At 40.6% G+C, this 22103-nt stretch overlaps 1 protein-coding gene, 1 non-coding gene and 1 pseudogene across 2 annotated transcripts in view; 2 read left to right on the forward strand and 1 right to left on the reverse strand.

Annotated features, from left to right (window-relative positions):
- Positions 1–22103, reverse strand: part of Med14 (mediator complex subunit 14) — a 107511-nt gene that overhangs the window by 46218 nt on the left and 39190 nt on the right. The window contains exons 11-16 of the mRNA XM_012950445.2: positions 19751–19876; positions 14968–15046; positions 12448–12607; positions 10006–10200; positions 7652–7786; positions 1533–1609 (exon numbers count right to left, since the gene is read on the reverse strand). Coding sequence (XP_012805899.2) covers positions 1533–1609; positions 7652–7786; positions 10006–10200; positions 12448–12607; positions 14968–15046; positions 19751–19876 — 772 coding nt within the window. The remainder of the gene's footprint in view (positions 1–1532; positions 1610–7651; positions 7787–10005; positions 10201–12447; positions 12608–14967; positions 15047–19750; positions 19877–22103) is intronic.
- On the forward strand, positions 5450–6036 carry LOC123456597 (annotated as a pseudogene).
- On the forward strand, positions 13175–13249 carry LOC123456925. Its single transcript, XR_006634786.1, has one exon. It is a non-coding gene; the product is annotated as a small nucleolar RNA SNORD24 (small nucleolar RNA).

Below are 22103 nucleotides of genomic sequence, written 5' to 3' on the forward strand. Positions count from 1 at the left end.
CTGACCTCTCAGATGGCACTAAGCTAAAGGACATGTACACCATTACCTTATTTTTTTTTCCTGTTTTCCCCTTGAGACAAAGTCTCATGTAGTCCAAGTTGGCCTCAAACTCACCATGTAGCTGACCATGAACTTGACCTGATGACCCTCCCGCCTTCACTTTCACAGTACTAGGATTACAAGCATGTGTCACAACGCCCATTTTATGCTGGGGATCAAACCCAGAGATTTGTATATGCTAGGGAATCACTCTACCAAGGATGAGCTACATCCCCAGAACTTTCATTTGTTTATTTACTTATTTAATTAATTAATTTACTTATTTATTTAAACAAGGTCTGAGGTAGCCTGGAACCCTTTATATAACAGAGGATGACACTGAACTATTTACTTCTAGCTCCTGAGTGTTGGAATTACAGCCACCACACCTGCTTTATTTGATGCTGGGAATCTAATCCAGGGCTTCATGCATTCTAGGCAAGTAGTCTTAACTGCATTTCTAGCATCTGCTTCATTTTTTCATTCAAAATAAAATGAACTGTTGAGGGGCTGAAGATGGCTTAGCGGTTAAAGCTCTTGCCAACAAAGCCAAGGATCCACGTTTGATCCCCCCAAACCCACATAAAGTCAGATGCACAAAGTGGTTCATGCATCTGAAGTTCGTTTGTAGTGATTGGAGACTCAGGCATGCCCATTCTCTCTCTCTAAAAAAAATAAAATACAATGTGTTCAAATGATGTGCTTCACTATGGCATTTTTCACACATATCACTGTACTTTTCTCATATTCACAGATCTACTCATTAGCTTACTTCTAAGCACTACTTGGCTCTTTGTCCTCTGCCCATCTCATCCTTGGTTTGGTTTTTGTTCTGTTTTGAGTGTGTGTGTGTGTGTGTGTGTGTGTGTGTGTGCGCGTGCGTGCGTGTGTAGACCACTCAGAAGCCAGAGGAAAACACTGGGTGTCCCGCTCCATCACTCTTCCACATGATAAGTTTCTTCTCTGAACCCAGAAGTGCTATTTTCATTAGCTTCAATTTACTGAGTGTCTTCCTTCCTGCCTCCAATCCTTTATAGCAGTAGTTTTCTCCTCTGGTTAGGATATTCAACTCTCACCCAGCCTCCCTTTCTTCTGGCTAATTTTCACCTGCCTTTTAGTCTGAAGGCAAATGGTATATATCAGCGATATCCATCCCGACTTCTGAACTAGGCCACATGCCCCTGCTATATGAACCCACAGCATCCTGAAAGGCTTTACAAAATTCAAGGCTGATACATAGTCCCATGCAATAAATATCTGTCAAATCAATGAAAGAGATTCAGAAGAAAGACATACTAAAATGCCAGGTGGTGCTGGACTGTCACTCCATAGGCTAAAGAGACCCCCCCACACACACATGGTAATATTATGTGAAATCCATTATATCCACAAGTTCTGAACTTTGCTTTATGCTGTTCTATGGAAGGACAGGAGCAGCTCTGCAGTGTGACCGTGATGTGTAACAGCCTGTTCAACAAGCAAAAAGGACTTACTTTAATAAGCGAATTGCATGGCTGAAGCCATCACCTTCCACTTGCACTCCTTGATGCGGAATCTCCAAATTGGACAGCTGGCAAGAGAAAGCACGATAATATTACACCATTAATTTTACAATGGAAGTACCTTGTCTATGTACCACTGTCTCTTTTCTACGTATTTTTCCCAAAGTGAAATCCTGTCAAGTGTGAACATTGTCCCCATCATTAGTTTTCCTGACAAACTACACTACATGCAGTGCAATTGAAAGTTGCCTCAGATTCTCTACTGCACAATGAAATCTCCAGAGATGGCAAATCTTCAAAATTGAAGAGACTGACCCAACTTTTAAAGTAAGCCAAAACTTAAGTCAGAATCAATTTGGGTGAATGAAGCAAGTGTTGGGCGTGATGGTGCACACCTTTAATCCGAGCACTTGGGCGGCAGAGGTAGAAGGATCCCAGTGAGTTCGAGACCACCCTGAAACTACATAGTTAAATCCAGGTCAGCCTGGGCCAGAGTGTGACCCTACCTCCAAAAATTAAAAAAAAAAAAAAAAAAAAAGAAGCAACTGGTTTGGTTGTGTGATTCTATTATTTGTTCAAAACAAAGTTTGAATCACACTCATCTCATTCCTAATCTTAAATGTACTTCCTAGTTTGTAACTTTGCTAAAATGTAGTTTTCCTTCTAACAGTTAAACTACTTCCTATGTGAAACTCAAGAAAAGAAAATGAGCCAGCCGTGGTGGTGCACACCTTTAATCCCAGGCAGAGGTTGGAGGATTGCCATGCATGAGTTTGAGGCCACTCTGAGACTACATAGTGAATTCCAGGTCAGCCTGAGCTAGTCAGACGATACCTCGAAAACCAAAAAAAAAAAAAAAGAGAGAGAGAATGAACTCAAGGGGGCTGGAAAGATGGGTCAGTGGTTAAAAGTGTTTGCTTGCAAAGGCTGACCACCCAGGTTTGATTGTCCAGTACCCATGTAAAGCCAGATGCACAAAGTAGCACATGTATTTAAAGTTTTTTTGAAGAGCAGGAGGCCCTGAGTGTTAAAATAGTCCCTCTTCTCTCTCAAATAAATAAATGGGATTTATAAATCCTTGTTCCAAAAAGGATTTAACTGAGGTTTAGAAAGCTAACTGCTGAGCAAATAGGCAATGGGATTCAGAGTCCAAAGGAAGTATTAGGGCTGTAGAGATGGCTTAGCAGTTAAGGTACTTGCCTATGAAGCTTAAGAACACATGTTTGAATCTCCAAGTCCCACATAATCCAGACACAAAATGACACAAGCATGTCACACAGGTGCAACCAGGGGCCACATGTGTCTGGAGTTCATTCACAGTGGCTGACAGGCCCTGGTGCACTAATTCTTCAACCCCCTACCTCTCCCCCCCCCCCGTGTCTGTCTGTCTGTCTCTTTCTCTCTTTCAAAAAAGGAAGTATTATTTGACTCAAAAATTCAACCAGAGATAAATCTGCCTAATAAGTTAAGATTTAGGTATTCACAGTCCAGGGCAAATAACTATTAGCAGAAAATGTGCTTGCTTTTAACATCTAAAATTTTGAATGAGAAGAAAATATAAGTTGAATTTTTAAGAGTTTGACTGAATTCAGCCAGGTGTGGTGATGCACGCCTTTAAGCCCAGCACTCGGGAGGCAGAGGTAGGAAGACTGCTGTGAGTTCAAGGCCACCCTGAGACTACATAATGAATTCCAGGTCAGCCTGGGCTAGAGTGAAGCTCTACCTCGAAAAACAAAACAACAACAACAAAAAAGTCAGAAGCATGAATTTGACTGAATTCAACAGAGTTCTGTAAAATGTTCTTAAATGTCCTACATATGCACTAGCTACGAGTACAGAAGACATGTATCTACAGGAATCAGTCTATGTGAGCCTGCAAGAGCACATTCTGCAAACTCTGGCCTGTGCAGAAGAAAAAGAGGAAATAAATGTTACACTGGCCCAGCATCCTCTATCTAGTCCCTTGCCAATGTGAAGGGAATATAACTGAATAGGATTCATACAATCAATTCAAATGATGAGATTAAAGAGTGCAAGAACTCAGTAGGTAGACAGGAACCATGGACATTTGGTACCATTTAGGAGCCATGGTTAGTTTCAAACACGAGGTCCATTATGCACACTTGTAGTTCTAGGAACTGGGACCATTTTAGCTGCCTGCTTCTGGGCTTAAGTTTTTTTCTGGGATTTTGCTACTCTTCATACCTTATCCTCTAACTACAGATCCCAAAGCCTTCTAAAGCAAGGGTTATAAACAATACTTCACTGGCCAAATACTGTCTATTTTAGTATAATGTATAAACAGTGCTATTTATCTGTTTAAATATTAACTCTGTCACACTACAATAGTGGATTTGAGTACCTGTAACATAAATCATACGATCTACAAAGCCTAGAATATTTACTATTTGGTCCTTTAATAAAGTTTTTCCCAACTCCTATTTTAGGGCATGCAGGTATTTTCAACACATTCAAGAGCATCAGCTGTTAAACTGAAACACCTCATTTTCATGTTTTCAGTTCTCTCATTCCTTTGTATTAACTTATAGAAGACAAAAACTAAAACTTTAAAGACCAGGTGTGGTAGCTCACGCCTATAACTCCAGCACTTGGGAGGCTTGGGCAGGCAGACTGCCAGGAGTTCAAGGCTAGCCCGGTCAATATAGTGAATTCAAGATACTCTGGGCTATAAGGTGAGACCTTGTCTCAAAGCTGGGGGTGGGGGAACTACTACTTTAAATGAGAGGGAACATAATCAGGGCTTTTGTGTTTCACTTCTGAAGGGCTGCCAATCCTCAGCCAATTCCCACTTTTGGACATATTTAAAAAACAAAACAGAACAGGTTGTAACGCCCCTAATTCTAACACTAAGGATGTGGAAGCAGGCAGATCAGGAATTCAAGGTCATCCTCAGCTATCTACTGAGTTTAAGGCCAACCTTGGTTATACAAGATCTTATCTCAAAAACAAACAAAAAGCTCTGTTCCTTTGGCCCTGTGACCTGGCCTGCCAACCACGTATGTATACACTTTCTTTGCCTTAGTATTTTTCTTGGTTTCTAAATGTGTCATGTTTTGTGGGTACCCTCTCACTTTGCTTGTATGTAAGATTTGCCTATGAACCCTGAGTCCTTCAGTAATTCTTAATCCTGTCTGGTCTGTTATTGTGAAGGGGCTTCTAAGTCTGGTCTTCCACATGTACATGCAGAACTGCTCCAGCCTTTTCCTAGATAGCAACTTCCCCTAAATAAAGTTCACAAATTATTATTTCTTCCTAAATAAAATCAATAATTCTTAATTTCAAACAGCAAGCAAAAAAGTTGTTACCTCCTTTACATTCATGTTCAGAGATCATATTGGATATCACGACAGCATATTCTTGAAAAACACTGATTCTGCATTGTACTATGGCTTCCGTGACACAGAACTAAAAATTGTTTAATACCTTTCTTGAACTGCTTTTCAGAAAGGAGTCAGTACTGCAGGCATTTGAACAATATGCATAGCTCCACAAACTATGTTTTATAGTTAAGACCTGTTTTATAGTTAATCACCTCTAATAGACTTAAATATTATGCTCCTACTAGAAGATAGAAAATATTAATTCTTAAAAGCTGAACAGCACAAGAGCCAGGGCCGTGCTGTGGGGTGGAATGGCCGGGCCGGCAGGCTTCCTCCACCGTGTCCCCGCCACTGATCCAACCAAAAGTGAAAGGAAGCCAAGTGGCCTGGAGTAGAGGTGACCACGGGACAGGATGCTCAGCTCGGACACTTGCACCCATTTCTCAACAAGTCCTGGGCTGCCTCCCCGCTTGTCCCTGTGCGCATCCTTCCCTCCAGGACTGGGCTCAAACCCCCAACGCCCAGCCTCAGCCCGCAGCAAGCTGGTGTCTGCACCATGATGCCAAGATGCTGCGCTTCCTCCGGGAAATGGCCTTTGTCCTCTTCATTCTGGTGACCTGGTCGTCTACTGCCTTCATCATCTCCTATGGCAGCCGTGCTATCTGGACTGCCAACCCCTTCTTCCCCTACATCAGGTGCAGCCACCGTGTACACAAGATATAAAATAGTTGAGAAGCAAAATCAAGCCAGCTACTTCAGCACTCCAGTCTTTAACTTGGTCTCGCTGGCTCCTGGATTGATGGGATGTATGGGAATGGGCACTGTAGCCAATTTTCAAGAGCTAGCTGTGCCCGTGGATCATGATGATGGTGTCCTTCTGTCTTTTGTCTGTGGTGTGGTGTACATGCTCTCTTACGAATCATATCCCCAGTGGAACAGTCTCACGACATGCCACATACGGATGGCCATCTCTGTAGCTTCCTGCACAGCTGCAGCCCTCATGATTGACTACACCTCACTAATTTCTATAAACCAAGCTGGAGTGGAATCCAAAAGAAAAGGACTATGTGTATCACGTAATCAGTGCTACCTGTGAGTGGACTGTGGCCTTTGGTTTGATTTTCTACTTCCTAACACTCATCCAAGATTTCTAAGGATACCCACAGAACTCACTGGTGACATTTGGAAAAAGGAAAATCCCATCTCTCTCAGTGAAAGTCACAGGCAGCTTCTAGAAGTGGCACAGAAGACAGACCTATTTGGATGCCACTCTGATTGGCACACATCTGAGATTGCATTTTCCATTAACAGTTCCTACACAGAGCCAGGCGGGGTGGCACACACCTTTAATCTCAGCACTTGGGAGGCAGAGGTAGGAGGATCGCTGGGAGTTCACTGCTACTCTCCGTCTCTACATTTCTGCACAGTGCGATTGGGAGCTCCTTAAAGGCAGAATGTATGTCTGCATCCAGCATTTCATACAGTGTCTCCTGGTATACTGTAGGTACTTAATAAATAACTCACCGAATGCATGCTTGAACAAATGAAGGACTAACAAGGGATGCTTGAGGTGCTGTATAGGTTTACTAGTTGTTTAGATGTAAGCAGATACTCTCTGTCCCCCAGTAAGGTTGACTGCTTTGCTTTGGGTACCATATACATTTCAGCTATGTGGGCTTCATGACTGTGACAACTCTTCTGGATAGATACCACTGAAATTGTTACACGGGCAACACCAACTGTTCCACCTGTCTTGGCAAAGCAAGAAGGCCAAAAATCATCCCACCCACATTTTACTGATTCCATGCAACTTCTAAAGTTGGCCATATCTGTATTTTGGTTATTATTTTCAGTTTCTATTTCCTTGTACCTCATGGTTAAGAGAGTAAAATAAAATGCAATGTTTCTTTTAATTAAAAAAAAACTGTCCAATTTTTAATTAGGAGGAATTTAATTTCCATTACTATACAGGGAAGAAGAAAGGCTGAGAATCTGGAACTAGAGCAGCAAATTAAAGTGTCTTATTTTATATGAGAGGATATGATTGCAACCCCGCCCTTCCCAAAATGAACAGGATCACAACCACATTAGTTATCCTAATGGAATCCATGGAACATTAAATGCATATTTTCAGGAATAGAGAGGTGGATCAGCAGTTAAGGCGCTTTCCTGTAAACTTAACAACCCAAGTTCTATTCCCCAGAACCCTCATAAAGCCAGATGCACAAAATGGCACATGTGTCTGGAGTTCACTGGCAGCAGCTAGAGGCCCTGGTGTGCCCATTCTTTTTCTCTCATATTCCCTCCCCCACCTTAGGCATGGTGGTGCATGCCTTTAATCCCAGCACTGGGAGACAGAGGTAGAAGGATCACTGCGTTCAAGGCCAGCCTGAGACTACATAATGAATTCCAGGTCAGACTGGACTAGATTGAGACCGTACTTCAAAAACTTAAAAAAAAAAAAAAAAAGGCTGGAGAGATGGCTTACTGGTTAAGGCACTTATCTGTGAAACCTAAAGCCCCAGGTTTAATTCCCCGGGACCCACATAAGCCATATGCACAAGGTAATACATGCATCTGAAGTTTGTTTGCAGGAGCTAGAGGCCCTGTTTAGGTCCACTGTGTGTGTGTCTCTATCTGCCTCTCTCTGTCCCTCTCTCTCTCTCTCTCTCTCTCAAATAAATGAAACAAACAGTTAAAAAAAAAGTCCCACACGTATTTTCAAAATATAATCTCATTTGAGCAGCCAGAATTATTTTGTAAACTTACCTCCAATCGAAGTCCTACAAATGGCATGTTTGTGTCACACATAGCAACAAAGTGAGCTAGAACTTTATTAAAGGCACACATTTCTCCTGATCGTTTGGTTTTCTTGGATTCTACTGGACATGGATCATCAGACAACTAGAATATAAATAAAAAACACAAGTGAGCAAAAAAAATATAAGTGGTACAAATCATTAAGGCAGTTAAACTAAGTTAAACTAAACTAAGGCAGTATCAAAGTTCAGGGTTCACCAAAACAAATGAAATCTTCTTTTAACAAATGCATATTGAATAAATACCAACCCCAACAGTAAGAATACAGTAGTAAATATTATATCTTTAACAAGTTCTTTTATGAAAGATGATATTTAATTTTTAATTGAAACAAAAACATTTGGCTGGGGATACCCAAGGTGCTTGCTTGCAAAGCCTGCTTGGCCTTGGTTTGATTCCTCAGGACCCATGTAAAGCCAGATGTACAAAGTGGTACATGCATCTAAAGTGCATTTAAGGCAGCAAGAGGCCCTAGTGTTCCCATACTATCCCTCTCTCTCTTATCTGCTTGCAAATATTTTTCATTTATTAGAGAGAGAGAGAGAAAGTAAGAGAAAATGGGCACAAGAGGGCCTCTAGCCACTACAAATGAACTCTAGACTCAAGTGCTACCATGTGCATCTGACTTACGTGGGCTCTAGGGAACTGAACCTGGATTCTTAGACTTCACAAGCAAATGCCGTAACTGCTAAGCCATCTCTTCAGCCCACAAATATTTACATATCTAATTTTCAAGCATAGAGAGGCAGAAATAGAAATAGAGAAAATGGGCCTCTTGCCACTGCAAATGAACTCCAGATGCATGTTCCATTTTGTGCATCTGGATTTACATGGGTACTAGGGTGTTGAACATGGGTCATCAGACTTTGCATGCAAATGCCTCAACTGCTGAGCCATCTCTCCAGCCCTAAATAAATATTTAAGAAAAAAAAAAAACAAACAGTAGCTGAGCTTGGTGGTACACACCTTTAATCCCAGCACTTAGGATACAGAGGTAGGAGGATCACCATGAATTTGAGGCCACCCAGAGACTATGTGAATTCCAGGTCAGCCTGGGCTATAATGAAACCCTACCTCAGAAAACAAAAAACAAAACAAAACAGAAGCAGAGCAGGAGAGATTCTCGGTAGTTAAGGCACTTGCATGCAAAGTCTAATAACTCAAGTTCAATTCCCCAGGACCCATGTAAATCCAGATGCACAAAGTGGCACATGAATCTGAAGTTAGAGATGGTTTGCAGTGGTTGGAGTCCCTGTGTGCCCATTCATATTCTCTCTTCTCTCTCTGCTTGCAAATAAATAAATATTGAAAAAAAAGAAAGAAACATTGGTTGAATGTAATTGGACATGCCTGTAATCCTAGCACTCAGGAGCCTAAAGCAGGACGACTAAGTTTGAAGCTAGCCTCAGTTATATAGGGAATAACAGGTCAACCTAGACTACATGGCAATATTCTTTACAACAGGAGGGAGGGAGGAAGGAAGGAGAAAAAGAAGGAAGGATCATAGGAAAACAACCAAGCTCAGTAGTAAAGCACTGGCCTTAAACGTTCACCACTAGGTTCCATGCCTAGCGTGTGAGTACACACACAAATTTTCAGAAAATTTAGACACAAAGTCTTTAAGTTTCATTACCACTCTATCTCTTAGAAACCATATACTGAATAAAGGTGCCTGCTAACATAGCCTGACAATCTGGGTTTGATTCCCCCAGTACCCATGTAAGACCAGCTACACAAAGTAGCCCATGCATCTGGAGTTCATTTGCAGGGGATGGAGGCCCTGGCATGTCCATTCTCTCTCTCTCAAATAAATAAGTAATTTTTTTTAAAAAAAGCATCTAATTCTCTCCTGTGCTAAAAATGGGGAAAGAAGCCAATCATGTTAGCACACACCTGTAATGTCAGCATTTAGGAGGTGGAAGCAGGAGGAATGCAAGTTCCAGGCTAGTATGAGATACATATCAAGTAACAGACCAGCCAGGAATACACAGCTAATCTCTCTGTCTCTAAAGACAACAACAGGGCTGGAGAGATGACTTAGTGGTTAAGGCACTTGCCAGCAAAGCCAGAGGACCCAGGTTCAATTCCCTAATACCCATATAAAGCCAGATGCACAAGGTGGCACACACATCTTGAGTTTGCACTGGATAGAGGTCCTGGAGCGGCCATTCTCTCTCGTACTCTCTCACAAATAAATAAATAAATAAATAAATAAAAAACATAAAAAAGAAAACAGCAAAAGTAAAGATGATGAAAACTTTAACACAGATCAATTCTATACTCAGTGCCATACATGAGCATACCTTGTGCTTTGTACCAGTTCTGGTGTGTTTCCCAGTTTTTGTACAGGGAACTAAGTCCTGGATGTTGTCCTTGAATTGCTGTAGCAGCACTGCCATGACAGGGGTATCCTCACGATCTACAGTGCTCACAGACATGAAATAGTACTTGTATGACAGCTGTGTTGGTTTATTAGGAACCTCCAGCATCTCCACAACCTAAAATGAACAAAGTCAGAAGTGAGACTCAGTGGGATAGAAGTACCAGATACTTTCCACCTTATCAAGCAGGCCTTAACGTTACAAATCCACAGCTGGGAAGATAGTTCAGGCAGTAATGCAAGTTCAGATGCCCAGAACCCATATAAATGCAAGGGGTAGCAGTTTGCATCTGTGGAGGTGGAGATGGGATTCTTAGGGCAAGCAGGCTATCTAGATTAATGAGATCCGAGTTCAGTGAAACACCCTATCTGCATAAATAAGATGGATGGTGGTAAGAGGGAGATACCCAATATCCTCTGGCCTCCACATGCACACCCCCCCACATGCATAAATACACAAAAATAATTTTTTGTGTATTTATGGGGCTGGAGTGATGGCTTAGCGGTTAAGGGGTTTGCTGGTGAAACCTAAGGACCCAGATTTGATTCCCCAGTACCCATGTAAGCCAGATGCACATGGTGGTACATGTGTCTGGAGTTCCTGATGTGCCCATTCTCTCTGGAGAGATGGCTTAGTGGTCTCACAGGCAAGTGCCTGTAAGACTAAAGGACCCAGGTTCAATTTCTCAGGACCCATGTAATCCAGATGCACAAGGTGGCACATGTATCTGGAGTTCGTTTGCAGTGGCTGAAAGCCCTGGCATGCCTAATCTCTCCCCCCCAGAAATAAATTTTGATTTTTTAAAATAAAAAATAAAAACAAGAGCTGGGCACGGTGGCACACATCTTTAATCCCAACACTTGTTAGGCAGAAGTAGCAGGATTGCTATGAGTTCATTTCCACCCAGAGACTACATAGTAAATTCTAGGTCAGCCTAGACTAGATTGAAACCCTACCTCAAAAAATAAAGAAATAAAAACAAGAGGCTAGAGAGATTGCTCAGTGGTTAATTAAGGTGCTTGCCTATAGCACTTAGCCACCCAAGTTTGATTCCCCAGTGCCTACATAAAGCCAGATGTACAAAGGGGCACATGCATCTGGAGTTTGTTTGCTGTGGCTAGATACCCTGATATGCCCACTCTCTCTCTCTGTGTGCCTCTCTTCTATCTTTATTTGCAAATAAATAAATAAAAATATTTTTAGGTCCGGGCGTGGTGGCACACGCCTTTAATCCCAGCACTCGGAAGGCAGAAGTAGGAAGATTTCTGTGAGTTCGAGGCTACCCTGAGACTCCATAGTGAATCCCAGGTCAGCCTAGGCTAGAGTGAAACCTTACCTCAAAAAAAAAAAAATTAAAAAATAAATAAAATAAAAACAAGCCTGGCATGTTGGCACATGTCTTTAATCCCAGTACTCAGGAGGCAGATATAGAAGGATAGCTGTGAGTTGAAGGCCAACTTGGTACTAGAGTGAGCTCCAGGTCATCCTCGGCTAGAGGGAGACCCTACCTTGAAATAATATAAATAAATAAATAAATAATAGGGCTAGAAAGATGACTCTGTGGTTAAAGATGCTTTCATGCAAAGCCTGACAATCAAAGTTCAATACCCTGGTATCCGCGTATAAAGCCAGATGCACAAAGTGGTGCATGTGTCTGGAGTTCATACTCTAATTTCTTATACATTTTAGCTAATTCAAAGATATATAAGAAACTGAGTATAAAATACCTAGGAAGAATAAAAATATGAAAGGAACTTTCTATACACTGAAAGATACATGCAATCAACAAAATAGAATATTCAATGAGAAAACAAAGCTCCTTTAGATAGAACATATTTAAAAATTTGCTTTATCCAAGTTTACATTTAACTAAAATAAACAAGTTTATCTCCACCAAAATACTTCTAATACTTCATGGTGGCTGCACTGAACTTTTTTTGTGTGTGTGGTTTTCTTTCAAGGCAAGCTTTCATTCTACCTCAGTCTGACCTGGAATTCACTATGTAGTCTCAGGGTGGCCTCAAACTCATGGTGATCCTCCTACCTCTGCCTCCCAAATGCTGGGAATAAAGGCGTGCACCACCATGCCTAGCTGCACAGAACTTTTTGCTTCTAACATTCTCCCCAAGCAGAAACTAAGCCTCACTTGCCTATCATGTGAAAGGCCCTGGTTGGGATTCTAAGCACTGTCGAAAGCCTAGAACAAACTAGGATTCCCTATAGCAGAGACACCAGGGTGAAGGAATGGAGTTTACCTTACATTTCCCAACAGAGTCATGACCTTCTTCCTTCCCCCAACTCTACACCCTGAGTTGAAGTCCCTACATGAAATTTGTCACTCTGAGTCACCCTTTGCATACTTACAATGTAGTACTGTGGAAGACGGGTAAGTTTAATGAACAGCTTATTCTTAGATAGATTTCCAATAGGATGCGTTGAGTAATTGGAAAGCTGCAATGTTTCACTGCTTATTGTAGGGAGGTGCTTTATAGATTGTTTGCAACGCTGTTGTCCAAGCCAAAACCTTAATTTAAAATAGATAATCCACATCATAAAATCATACACTTTTCTGATTAACTATATACCACTGATTTTTAAACAGGTTAAAGAACATTGAAAAACCTATTACATGCAATTGAATACTTTCTCATCATAGGAAATGGACACATGATCAAGGAATCATTTTTTAAGTTTAGTATTTGACTACTAGCTGTAGATTAAGAAAAAAAAAATTAATGGCTCAGTCCTTCTTCCAAGCAACATGCCGGAAGGAAAGAAGGCCAAAGGGAAGGCCAATGGCTACTGTCGTAAAGAAGTAGGAAGCCAAAAAGGTTGTAAATCCTCAGTTTGAGAAAAGGTCCAAGAATTTTGGCATTGGTGAGTGAGAAATCTATGTAAGTTTTCCAGTTTCTCCAAAAGAAAATAGGAACTTGATGGCCGGGGGGTTGGGGGGGGGGGCGGCCCTGAGAGTGACTGTAGAGGTCCACGGGATAGTGATCTTTGAGAGTTTGGCCTTCAAACACTGGCTCTCAGTGGAGGCGTCTTGACTTGTTTAAGAGGAACGGAATTGGCAGGGTCTTGGGTGCCTATGTGCAAATGATGTAAGAAAACATTTGCTATCAGAAAGATGGTGATGACATCTTAAACCACCAAGATCGCTAATGCACCACCACCAACAACAAAAATTAAATGATGGCATCAATATAAAAGAGAAACTTGTTTGAAAGAAGGGATCCAGTAGAGGGGAGTTTGGGAGGGGAAGAAGGGAAGGGGATTATGATCATGCTACATTGTCCATATTTATGGAAGTTGTTGTGAGTTCAAGGCTAGTCTGGAGTTCTAGGTCAATTGGGCTACAGTGAGACCCTAACTTGAAGAGGGAAAAAAAGGCCAGAAGGAAATCCGTTTCTTTGTATACTAATTTAAAAATAAATAATTCTAAATATTGATGTACATGGTACTCTTTCAATGTGTGCATAGAATTACTTTCTCACCTTTTGAGACCAGAAAGTGCTATGTTGCCCAAACTGCCTGGAATTTGCAATCCTCCTGTCTCAGCCTCCTGAGTGCTGGCAGTTAGTGGCATATGCCACCATACATGACTCATTTTTCACATTTTCCTTTTTCTTTTGTGATGATTTTTACAGAACAGAAATATATTTGAGTACAGGATTTTAAAAATGTTTATTATTATTACTAACAAGATGTTTTGTTTAGATACATCACGTGTTGGTGCCCTCTTTTCCCTCCTCCCTGCCCCCACACTGCACTGGGGATGCTCTTCAGTAGGGCTGCGGATCTCCCCAGGGGGTTGTAGTTTATGCACTGTGGGAGCAGTAGTCAGCTATTTCCCATACTGACTGCCTATGGATAAAAAAGTGCAGCTTCTGTAGCTTTGTCCTGTTGACTGTGATTCTATTTGCTGGAGTTCACATACATCTGCGTCTGTTGACTCTAATACTAAAGAAGTTGGAGTTTGTATTTTGTATGTATATGTTTTTGTCTGGCCCCACATTCACAACAATCCTCCTGCCACTGCTTCCTGGGTGCTTCGATTATAGGTAGGCACCACCAAGCCTGACTGTTCATTTTTTCAGAATTTGTTTTTGCTTAATAATATTAAAGCATCACATTAACAGATGCTCGTTACCATTAGTCATAAGGGAAAATATGAAGTTCACAATGAAAGATGTCATACTCACCAAATTATATTCAAAGACAATGAAAAGTGCTCACAAAAACTTAGAAAATAGAAACCCTTTCACAAAATAGCATAGCTACATTGGAAAAGTGTATACTTATTTCTTTAAAAAGTGGAACATAATTTTATTATGCCCCACCAACTCCATTTTTAGATATTCACCAAAGAGGAATAAAAGTGTGAGTTTACAGATAGACTTGCATGTGAATATTCATAATAAAAAAGTGGTTTAGCCTGACTGTCCATCAACTGATAATTAGATACAGAAAAAGTGGCAAGGAATGAAAGTTGAGTGCTGTGTCTTTTAGAATTCAATTTGATCGAGAGGGGATTTGATATGAGGCAGTGCCATCCTGGATGTATTCTAAGAAAACTGAGAGCCCGAATGTACCAAATGGTGCTCAAGTTTCGTGTCATAAACTTTAAGGACAGAGATTGATCAAGAGTAATGATGGAGCCAGGCGTGGTAGTGCATGCCTTTAATCCCAGCACTCGGGAGGCAGAGGTAGGAGGATTGCTGTGAGTTTGAGGCCACCCTGAGTCTACATAGTGAATTCCAGGTCAGTCTGAGCTAGAGCAAGACCCTACCTTGGAAAAAAAATAGAAAGAAAGAAAGAAAAGAAATATTTTGCATAGATTGTTTTTCATGTTTAGCCTTGAGCTAAATAAATAAATAAGCTTACTTAAGCTGCTGAATCCAAGGAATGATCCGTTTCATGTCTTCATTCACAGATTTTTCCATGTCATCCAGAGTGGCCTGATCTACAAAAATAAAGAACTTTATTAGTTAATTGCTTACATGAAAAACAAAATCTTATTTATATAGCTTAAGACGTAAATAAAAATTATTTGTAGACAGAAAATGAGGTTGTTTTTGAGCTGGAGAACACTAAGCTAACTGTACCATAAACTAAATCAACTTGGTTTCCTTGTTCCACATTCCAGGAGAGTAACAGGTAACACAGTGAAATGCATGCTGGCAAGAACAAGTCAAACAAATACAAAGAATCCCCTGCCAATATTTTTATTTATTTAATGGTAAGTACAGAAAGAGAATATGAGGATGAGAATGGGCATGCCAAGGCTCCTTGCCACTTGCAGAGTTGGAGAAATGGATCAGAGGTAAAGCCCGATGCACAAAAGTGGCACATGATGCATCTGGAGTTCTTCTGCAATGGCAAGAGGTTTCTTCCTATATTTTAATGGACAAAATTCCTAGTCCAGTTAAATAGCATTTCCAACTGGCAAGTACGTAAATTTGATAATTATTATAACCTTAAATATAAACTAAGCAATTCTATAAAAATATGTATTTGCGGGGCTGGAGAGATGGCTTAGCTGTTAAGCACTTGCCTGTGAAGCCTAAGGACCCTGGTTCAAGGCTCGGTTCCCCAGGTCCCATGTTAGCCAGATGCACAAGGGGGCACACGCGTCTGGAGTTCGTTTGCAGAGGCTGGAAGCCCTGGCGCGCCCATTCTCTCTCTCTCCCTCTATCTGTCTTTCTCTCTGTGTCTGTCACTCTCAAATAAATATATTAAAAAATTAATAAAAAAAAATGTATTTGCTAAGCACAAATGATCTCTGGCATAAACAAGAACTGTTGGCTGAAGATTGGCTTGCTAATTTTGTCTGTCCTAACTTTAATGGCATTAGAAAATATTAAGTAAGATACAGCAAAAGAAAATACAAAATGGGAGCTGGAGAGATGACTTAGCAGTTAAGCACTTGCCTGTGAAGCCTAAGGACCCCGGTTCAAGGCTCAATTCCCCAGTACCCACATAAGCCAGATCCACATAAGCGAGATGCACAAGGTGGCGCATGCATCTGGAGTTCATTTGCAGTGGCTGGAGGCCCAGGTGTGCCCATATTCCATCTCTCCCTCCCTCCCTCCATCTTTCTGTCTGTCACTCTCAAATGAATATATAAAAATAAACAAAAAATTTCAAAGAAAAAGAAAATACAAAATGATTTGAACTAATATTTTAAAAAAAGTATAGGAAAAAATTAGAAGACTAGGTTTAGAAGGGGTCACAAGTATAGAGTGTTCATGACAGAATTAGTACCTTTGATAAGACTAGATATGAGAATATGTACATCCTTGTGAGAACACTGCTACAAAAGCAGCTGCTCATGAGGCAAGAGGAAAGTTCTTACAAGAAAGTTACTACTATGGGCTGGAGGAATGGCTTAGCGGTTAAGACGTTTGCCTGCAAAGCCAAAGGACCCAGGTTTGATTCCCCCAGGACCCACGTAAGGCAGATGCACAAGGGGGCGCATGCGTCTGGAGTTCGTTTGCAGTGGCTGGAGGCCCTGGTGTGCCCATTCTCTCCCTCTTTCTTTCTCTCTCTTGGCCTCTTTCTCTCTATCAAATAAATAAATAAATATTTTTTTAATTTTTTTTTAAAGAAAGTAACTACACAGATACTTCAACTGTTATTTTGTAGCCTTCACAATTTTGAAAAGATACACTCCTGTTGATTTTTTTATAGCAGTTTGATCTAAGATGAGCATATATCCATGAGACTACTTTTTGCCCCTTGTTTTTATATCCTTGGGCTTTTATTTCTGAGTATGTACTGTGGTAACAATCGGGAAACATTAAAGCAGCAGCTGTAGGAGGCGGGGCCATGGTGGCAGTCAGAGCAAGGACAGAAGGTGGCAGGCCATGGTGGCAGGTGGCTGGGCTGAGCCTCTGGAGGCCAGGTCTAGAGCCACCCTGCCAGCTGGGGCACTAGGGAGTTACTGTATAGGTGTAGGGTAGAGTATAACTTGCTGACTTCTCACTACTCCCTCAGACTGACAGCATCTCAGTGGGAGATCCCTTAGTCCTCTTGCCTCCTGATGCCCAATCACGGAACCCAGCAAGTCATGCATCCACACCCTGTTGGTCAGGAGGCTACTGTCCAGATCGACTATACCTGCAGGGAACCCTACTGACTAGAACATGTCATCTAGCCAGAGGTCAGATATCAAGTGACATAACCACTGAGGGAAAGGACACCTTCAAAGCCTTCTGTGAGATGGCTGGCATGAACCCAAGGCACCACTTGAAGATCTGCAGCACAAGGATTCTTGATGAAATTAGTGCTGGCACCTGTTCGCTCTTCCAAATGGAGCAGCTCATCCCTGGAAAGGGATGGGCAGCCAGTAATTATACCTGTGGGCACTACACCATTGGTATGAAGATCAATGATTTTGTCTACACCAAATTCACAACATCGGTGAGAAGTACTATACTGGAATTCTGGATTTTCCACAACTTTGGTGGGGTAATTGGCTCTGGGTTCACCTCCTAGTTGAATATAGTAAGAAGTTCAAGCTGAATGTCTCCATCATCCAGATCTCCTGTCAGTACCTACACCAACAGGGCCAGGTCATCTATGACACTTGTAAAAATCATACTGATCTTAATTGCCTAATAAGGCAAATTGTGCTTTGAATCACTGTCTCTCTCAGATCTGATGTAGCCTGAATGTTGATCAGACTGATGGTGCTCTACCCTCATGCCCACTTCCCTCTCACTATATATGCCCAGCCAAGTAGATAGTGAAATGTCATTTTCAACATGGTAAATACATAACTTGCTCTCTGCTGAGCCATGATGGCACGGTTCCCAAAGATGTCAGTGCTGCCATTGCTAACATAAAAACCAAGTATACTATCAAGTTTCTGAATGGGCATCCCACTAGCTCCAAAGTTAGAAGTTACCAGCTTCCCGCTGTAGCTGGTGAATACCTCGCCAAGGGAGTGAGCTATGTGTGTATGCTGAGGCACATTACAGACGTTGCTGAGGCCTGGCTTGCATGGGTCACAACTAACCTGATATATGTCAAGTGTGCCTTTGTTCATGGGTACAAGGGTGAGGGCATAGAGGAAGGAAAGTTTTCTGAAGCCTGACAGGACATGGCTGCTAAAGACAAGAACTATAAGGTTAGAACAGATAATGTAGAAGAAGACGAAGAATATTAACCATTCTAATACAACTTTATGCTGTTTTCTTGGAATTATCTTACTTCTGTCAAAATATCTACTGTAACCCTGATGGTAATGATTCCATTTTAAATGTCAAAAAAGGGCCAGATATGGTGGTGCACACCTTTCATCACAGCACTCAGGAGGCAGAGGCAGGAGGATCACTGTGAGTTCGAGGCCAACCTGGGACTACAGAGTTAGTTCCAGGTCAGCCTGGGCTAAAGTGAGACCCTACCTTGGGGGAAAAAGGTAAATGAAAAGCTTTAAAGAACAAATTGAATGGGGCTGGGGAGATTGCTCAGTGGTTAAAGATGCTTCCTTGCAAAGCATGTCAGTCCATGTTCAATGCATTACCCACATAAAACCAAATGCACAAAGTAGCACATGTATGGAGTTCATTTCCAGCAGCAAGAGGTCCTGGCAACATACTCATTTATATTCTCTCCAGTGCTCTGCCTTACACACATGTGTAAATAAATATTTTTCTAAGTGGCTTAAGGCTATAGTTAAGAATTCACAATGTGATACTTCTTTGTCATGTAGATGTCATAAATATGTTGTGATTCAAAGAATAAGTTGTGTTCCATGAATACCTTATATGAAAATCTACCTTTATGGGCTGGAGAGATGGCTGAGTGGTTAAGGCACTTGCCTGTAAGGTCAAAGGACCCAGGTTTGATTCCCCAGGACCCACATAAGCCAGATGCATAAGGTGGCACATGCACCTGGAGTTCATTTGCAGCAGCTGGAGGCTCTGGTACACCCATTCTCTCTCCAATAAATAAATAAATAAAAATTTTAAAAAAAGCTACCTTTTATACAATGTAGCCAGAAAATCCTTTATTTTCATCAATTTATGTTGCTTAATATTATTTTCCAATAGCAATTGTGCTACTATATTCAGGAACATTGTTTTACTAGCAATACAATAAGTTCCTAGTATTCCATATTTCAGAACACCAGCTCAGTACCTGAACAAGTTAGAAATTAAACTTTAGGGCTGGGCATATAGATCAGTGAAAGAGTTTGAGTAGAAATCATACTGTGATGCCTACTGAGTTAAGACCAGAAAAAAATTCTTTATTCCAGACATCTGTATCCCAAATCCCAGATTTTATTTGTATTCTCATAAATTATGTTCTCCAGCCATGAATAACAAAGAACTCCTTACAGTGTTTTCTGTATCAGCCACCTATTAGTGGTAAAATAGAAACTGAACTAACAGATAACCTAAAAACCACCAGCTATCAATATTATTACTTTATGTGAGAAGCAACATGAATGCACCTTGGGAAGTTTAACTTTTGATACAATAAATACTAAGTAGAGTTAAGGTCCTAAGAACAGATGTCAGCCAAGTCATTATTCTTTCCATACTCTCTTTTTCAACCCTGCATATAACACCAATAATAGAACATTTTCTTTTTTATTTTTTTGAAAATTTTCTTTTGCTTTTGTTAAAACTATTTTTTGTTATATCATTTAGTAACTTACCAAGTCCATAAAGCATCAACTGGAACATTCCAGAATGCAAATCGACAAAAATGTGTAGACACTCTGAATTACCACAGGGCTCCAAGATGGGAACAACAAGAGCAGGAAGTGCAGTCTCTATGGAAGCTGAAGCGCAAAAAATTAAACATTATTTTTTCCATCTCAATATTGTCTCAAAAATTACTTGTCAGTGAGTTGAAATAAAGAAGGGCACCAAAATGTTAAAAGTTAAATTTTGATTGAACTATGTCAATTAGTAAAGTTCAAAAGAATATAATTTTCAAATTGGTTTGAAACAGACACATCAATAGCACTACAGAAAAAAACAAAATTCCTTTAAAAGGGTTGAAATAGCTAGTAAAAACTCAATCTCATCACTTAGCTTAATTATAGTTTTACTTTCACTCAGTAAGTTTTAAGTTAACTTTTAGGGATTTTCTTCTTGATTAGTTGAAAAAATATCAAGAAAATTAGTTAACTATTACACAAATTTTATCAACAGCTGTGGTACTTTGAATAGATGGCCCCCAATATATTCAGTGTTTTATTAGTTTGTAGTTTGGATCTGCAACCACCTGGCTGGAGGAGGTGTCACTGGGTGGATCTTAAGGTGTGGTGGTGGGTTTGAAATTCCAATTTAAAATTATGCAAAGTGTGTCTAGCTGGAGTTCCTGAAATGTGCTGTGCTGTGTGGTGGTGGGTTTGAAATTCCAATCTAAAAATACACAAAGTGCCTGAGTTCCTCTTAGAGTTCCTGAAGTGTGCTGTGTGATTTTGCTTTTGGCTTTTTCTCTGTAGGCCTGGTCATTTAGAGAGGGCCAACTTTTTCTACCATTATGGTACTACACCTGAATCTGTAAGCTTCAAAAAATATCCCTTCCTCCATAACTGTGCCTGGTCTGGAAGTTCATCTCAGCAAACCTGATGCTCTCTACTATAATAGTGTAAAGACACTTCATTTTAAAAGAACATCATTTCAAGAAACATTTAAAAACTATTTAATATTTGTAATTACACAGAGAAATCTTATTTCATTTTGTTTTGTTTTGTTTTTCGAGGAAGTGTCTCTCTCACTCTAGCTCAGGCCGACCTGGAATTCACTCTGTATTCTCAGGGTGGCCTCGAACTCATGATGATCCCCTACCTCTGCCTCCCTCCCAAGTGCTGGGATTAAAGGCATGTGCCACAACGACCGGCTAGGGAAATTTTTATTTTTCTCAAGTCATTTGTATACCTCATTTTCAAGCCACAAATGAAACAAAAATGGATGTAGGCAATTGCTAAATACAGCCCTCTAAAGCTAACAATATACTTGGTCTAGAGTTTATAGCATTTCTACCAGGTTCAATTAACTTTTCTCTTGATCCCACGAGTTGGCAAAATGAAAACTAATACACCATACACTGAAAGTATAATAAGTGCTGGTCAGATTGAGGGTTGCAAAAGGAATATCCTCTTTATGTTACCAAGCCCCTTGAAAACAGCAGCAATGAAGGTAGACAAGAAATAAAGTACTGAGTCTGGCACCACTGTGCTATTTTGTCAAATAAGGACAATAATATATTCCCCTCTATGCCAAAGGGCCATTCGGAGGAAAAAATTTACAAATTTTGTGAAGGTTCATTTAAAAAGCAAAATGGGGTTCAGCCCACTGGAAAAGCATAGGCTTAGCACACTCAAGGGTCTTAATTCAAGCCCCAGCAACAAATAAATAAGTGAGTAAAATATGAGAACTCACCAGGTGTGGAGGTGCATACCCAACACTTGTGAGGCAGAGGTAGGAGGATTACTGAGGTTTGAGAGCAGCCTGACACCAGAGAGAGAATTCTAGGTCAGCCTACCTCGAGAAAAAAAAAAAAAAAAAAGAACTCACTATACGGGCCAGGCTAACCTTGAATTTCCAGCAGTTCTATGCCATATCTTCCCAAACTTGAAGCTTTTCCACTAAAATCAGGAACAAGACAAGGGTGTCCACTGTCCTCACTTTTATTTAATTAGTACTGGAAATCTTAGCTATAGCAATAAGGCAAGAGCAACACATAAAAGTGATACAAATTGGAAAGGAAGAGATCAAGTTATCATTTGCAGATGATATGATTCGATGAATAAAGGATCCTAAAGACTCTACCAGCAAACTGTTACAACTGATTAAACACTTGTAGCCATGTAGCAGGATATAAAATAAAGACACCAAAATCAGTAGCCTTCATATATGCTAACAACAAACATGCTGAGGATGAAATCAGAGAATAACTCACATTCACAATTGCATTAAAAAAATACAGTACCTTGCAATCTAACCTAGGAAGTAAAGGATCTCTATGATGAAAACTTTAAAACACTCAAGACACAA

This window comes from Jaculus jaculus, chromosome X (assembly GCF_020740685.1).
Source record: "Jaculus jaculus isolate mJacJac1 chromosome X, mJacJac1.mat.Y.cur, whole genome shotgun sequence".
Classification (NCBI taxonomy): domain Eukaryota; kingdom Metazoa; phylum Chordata; class Mammalia; order Rodentia; family Dipodidae; genus Jaculus; species Jaculus jaculus.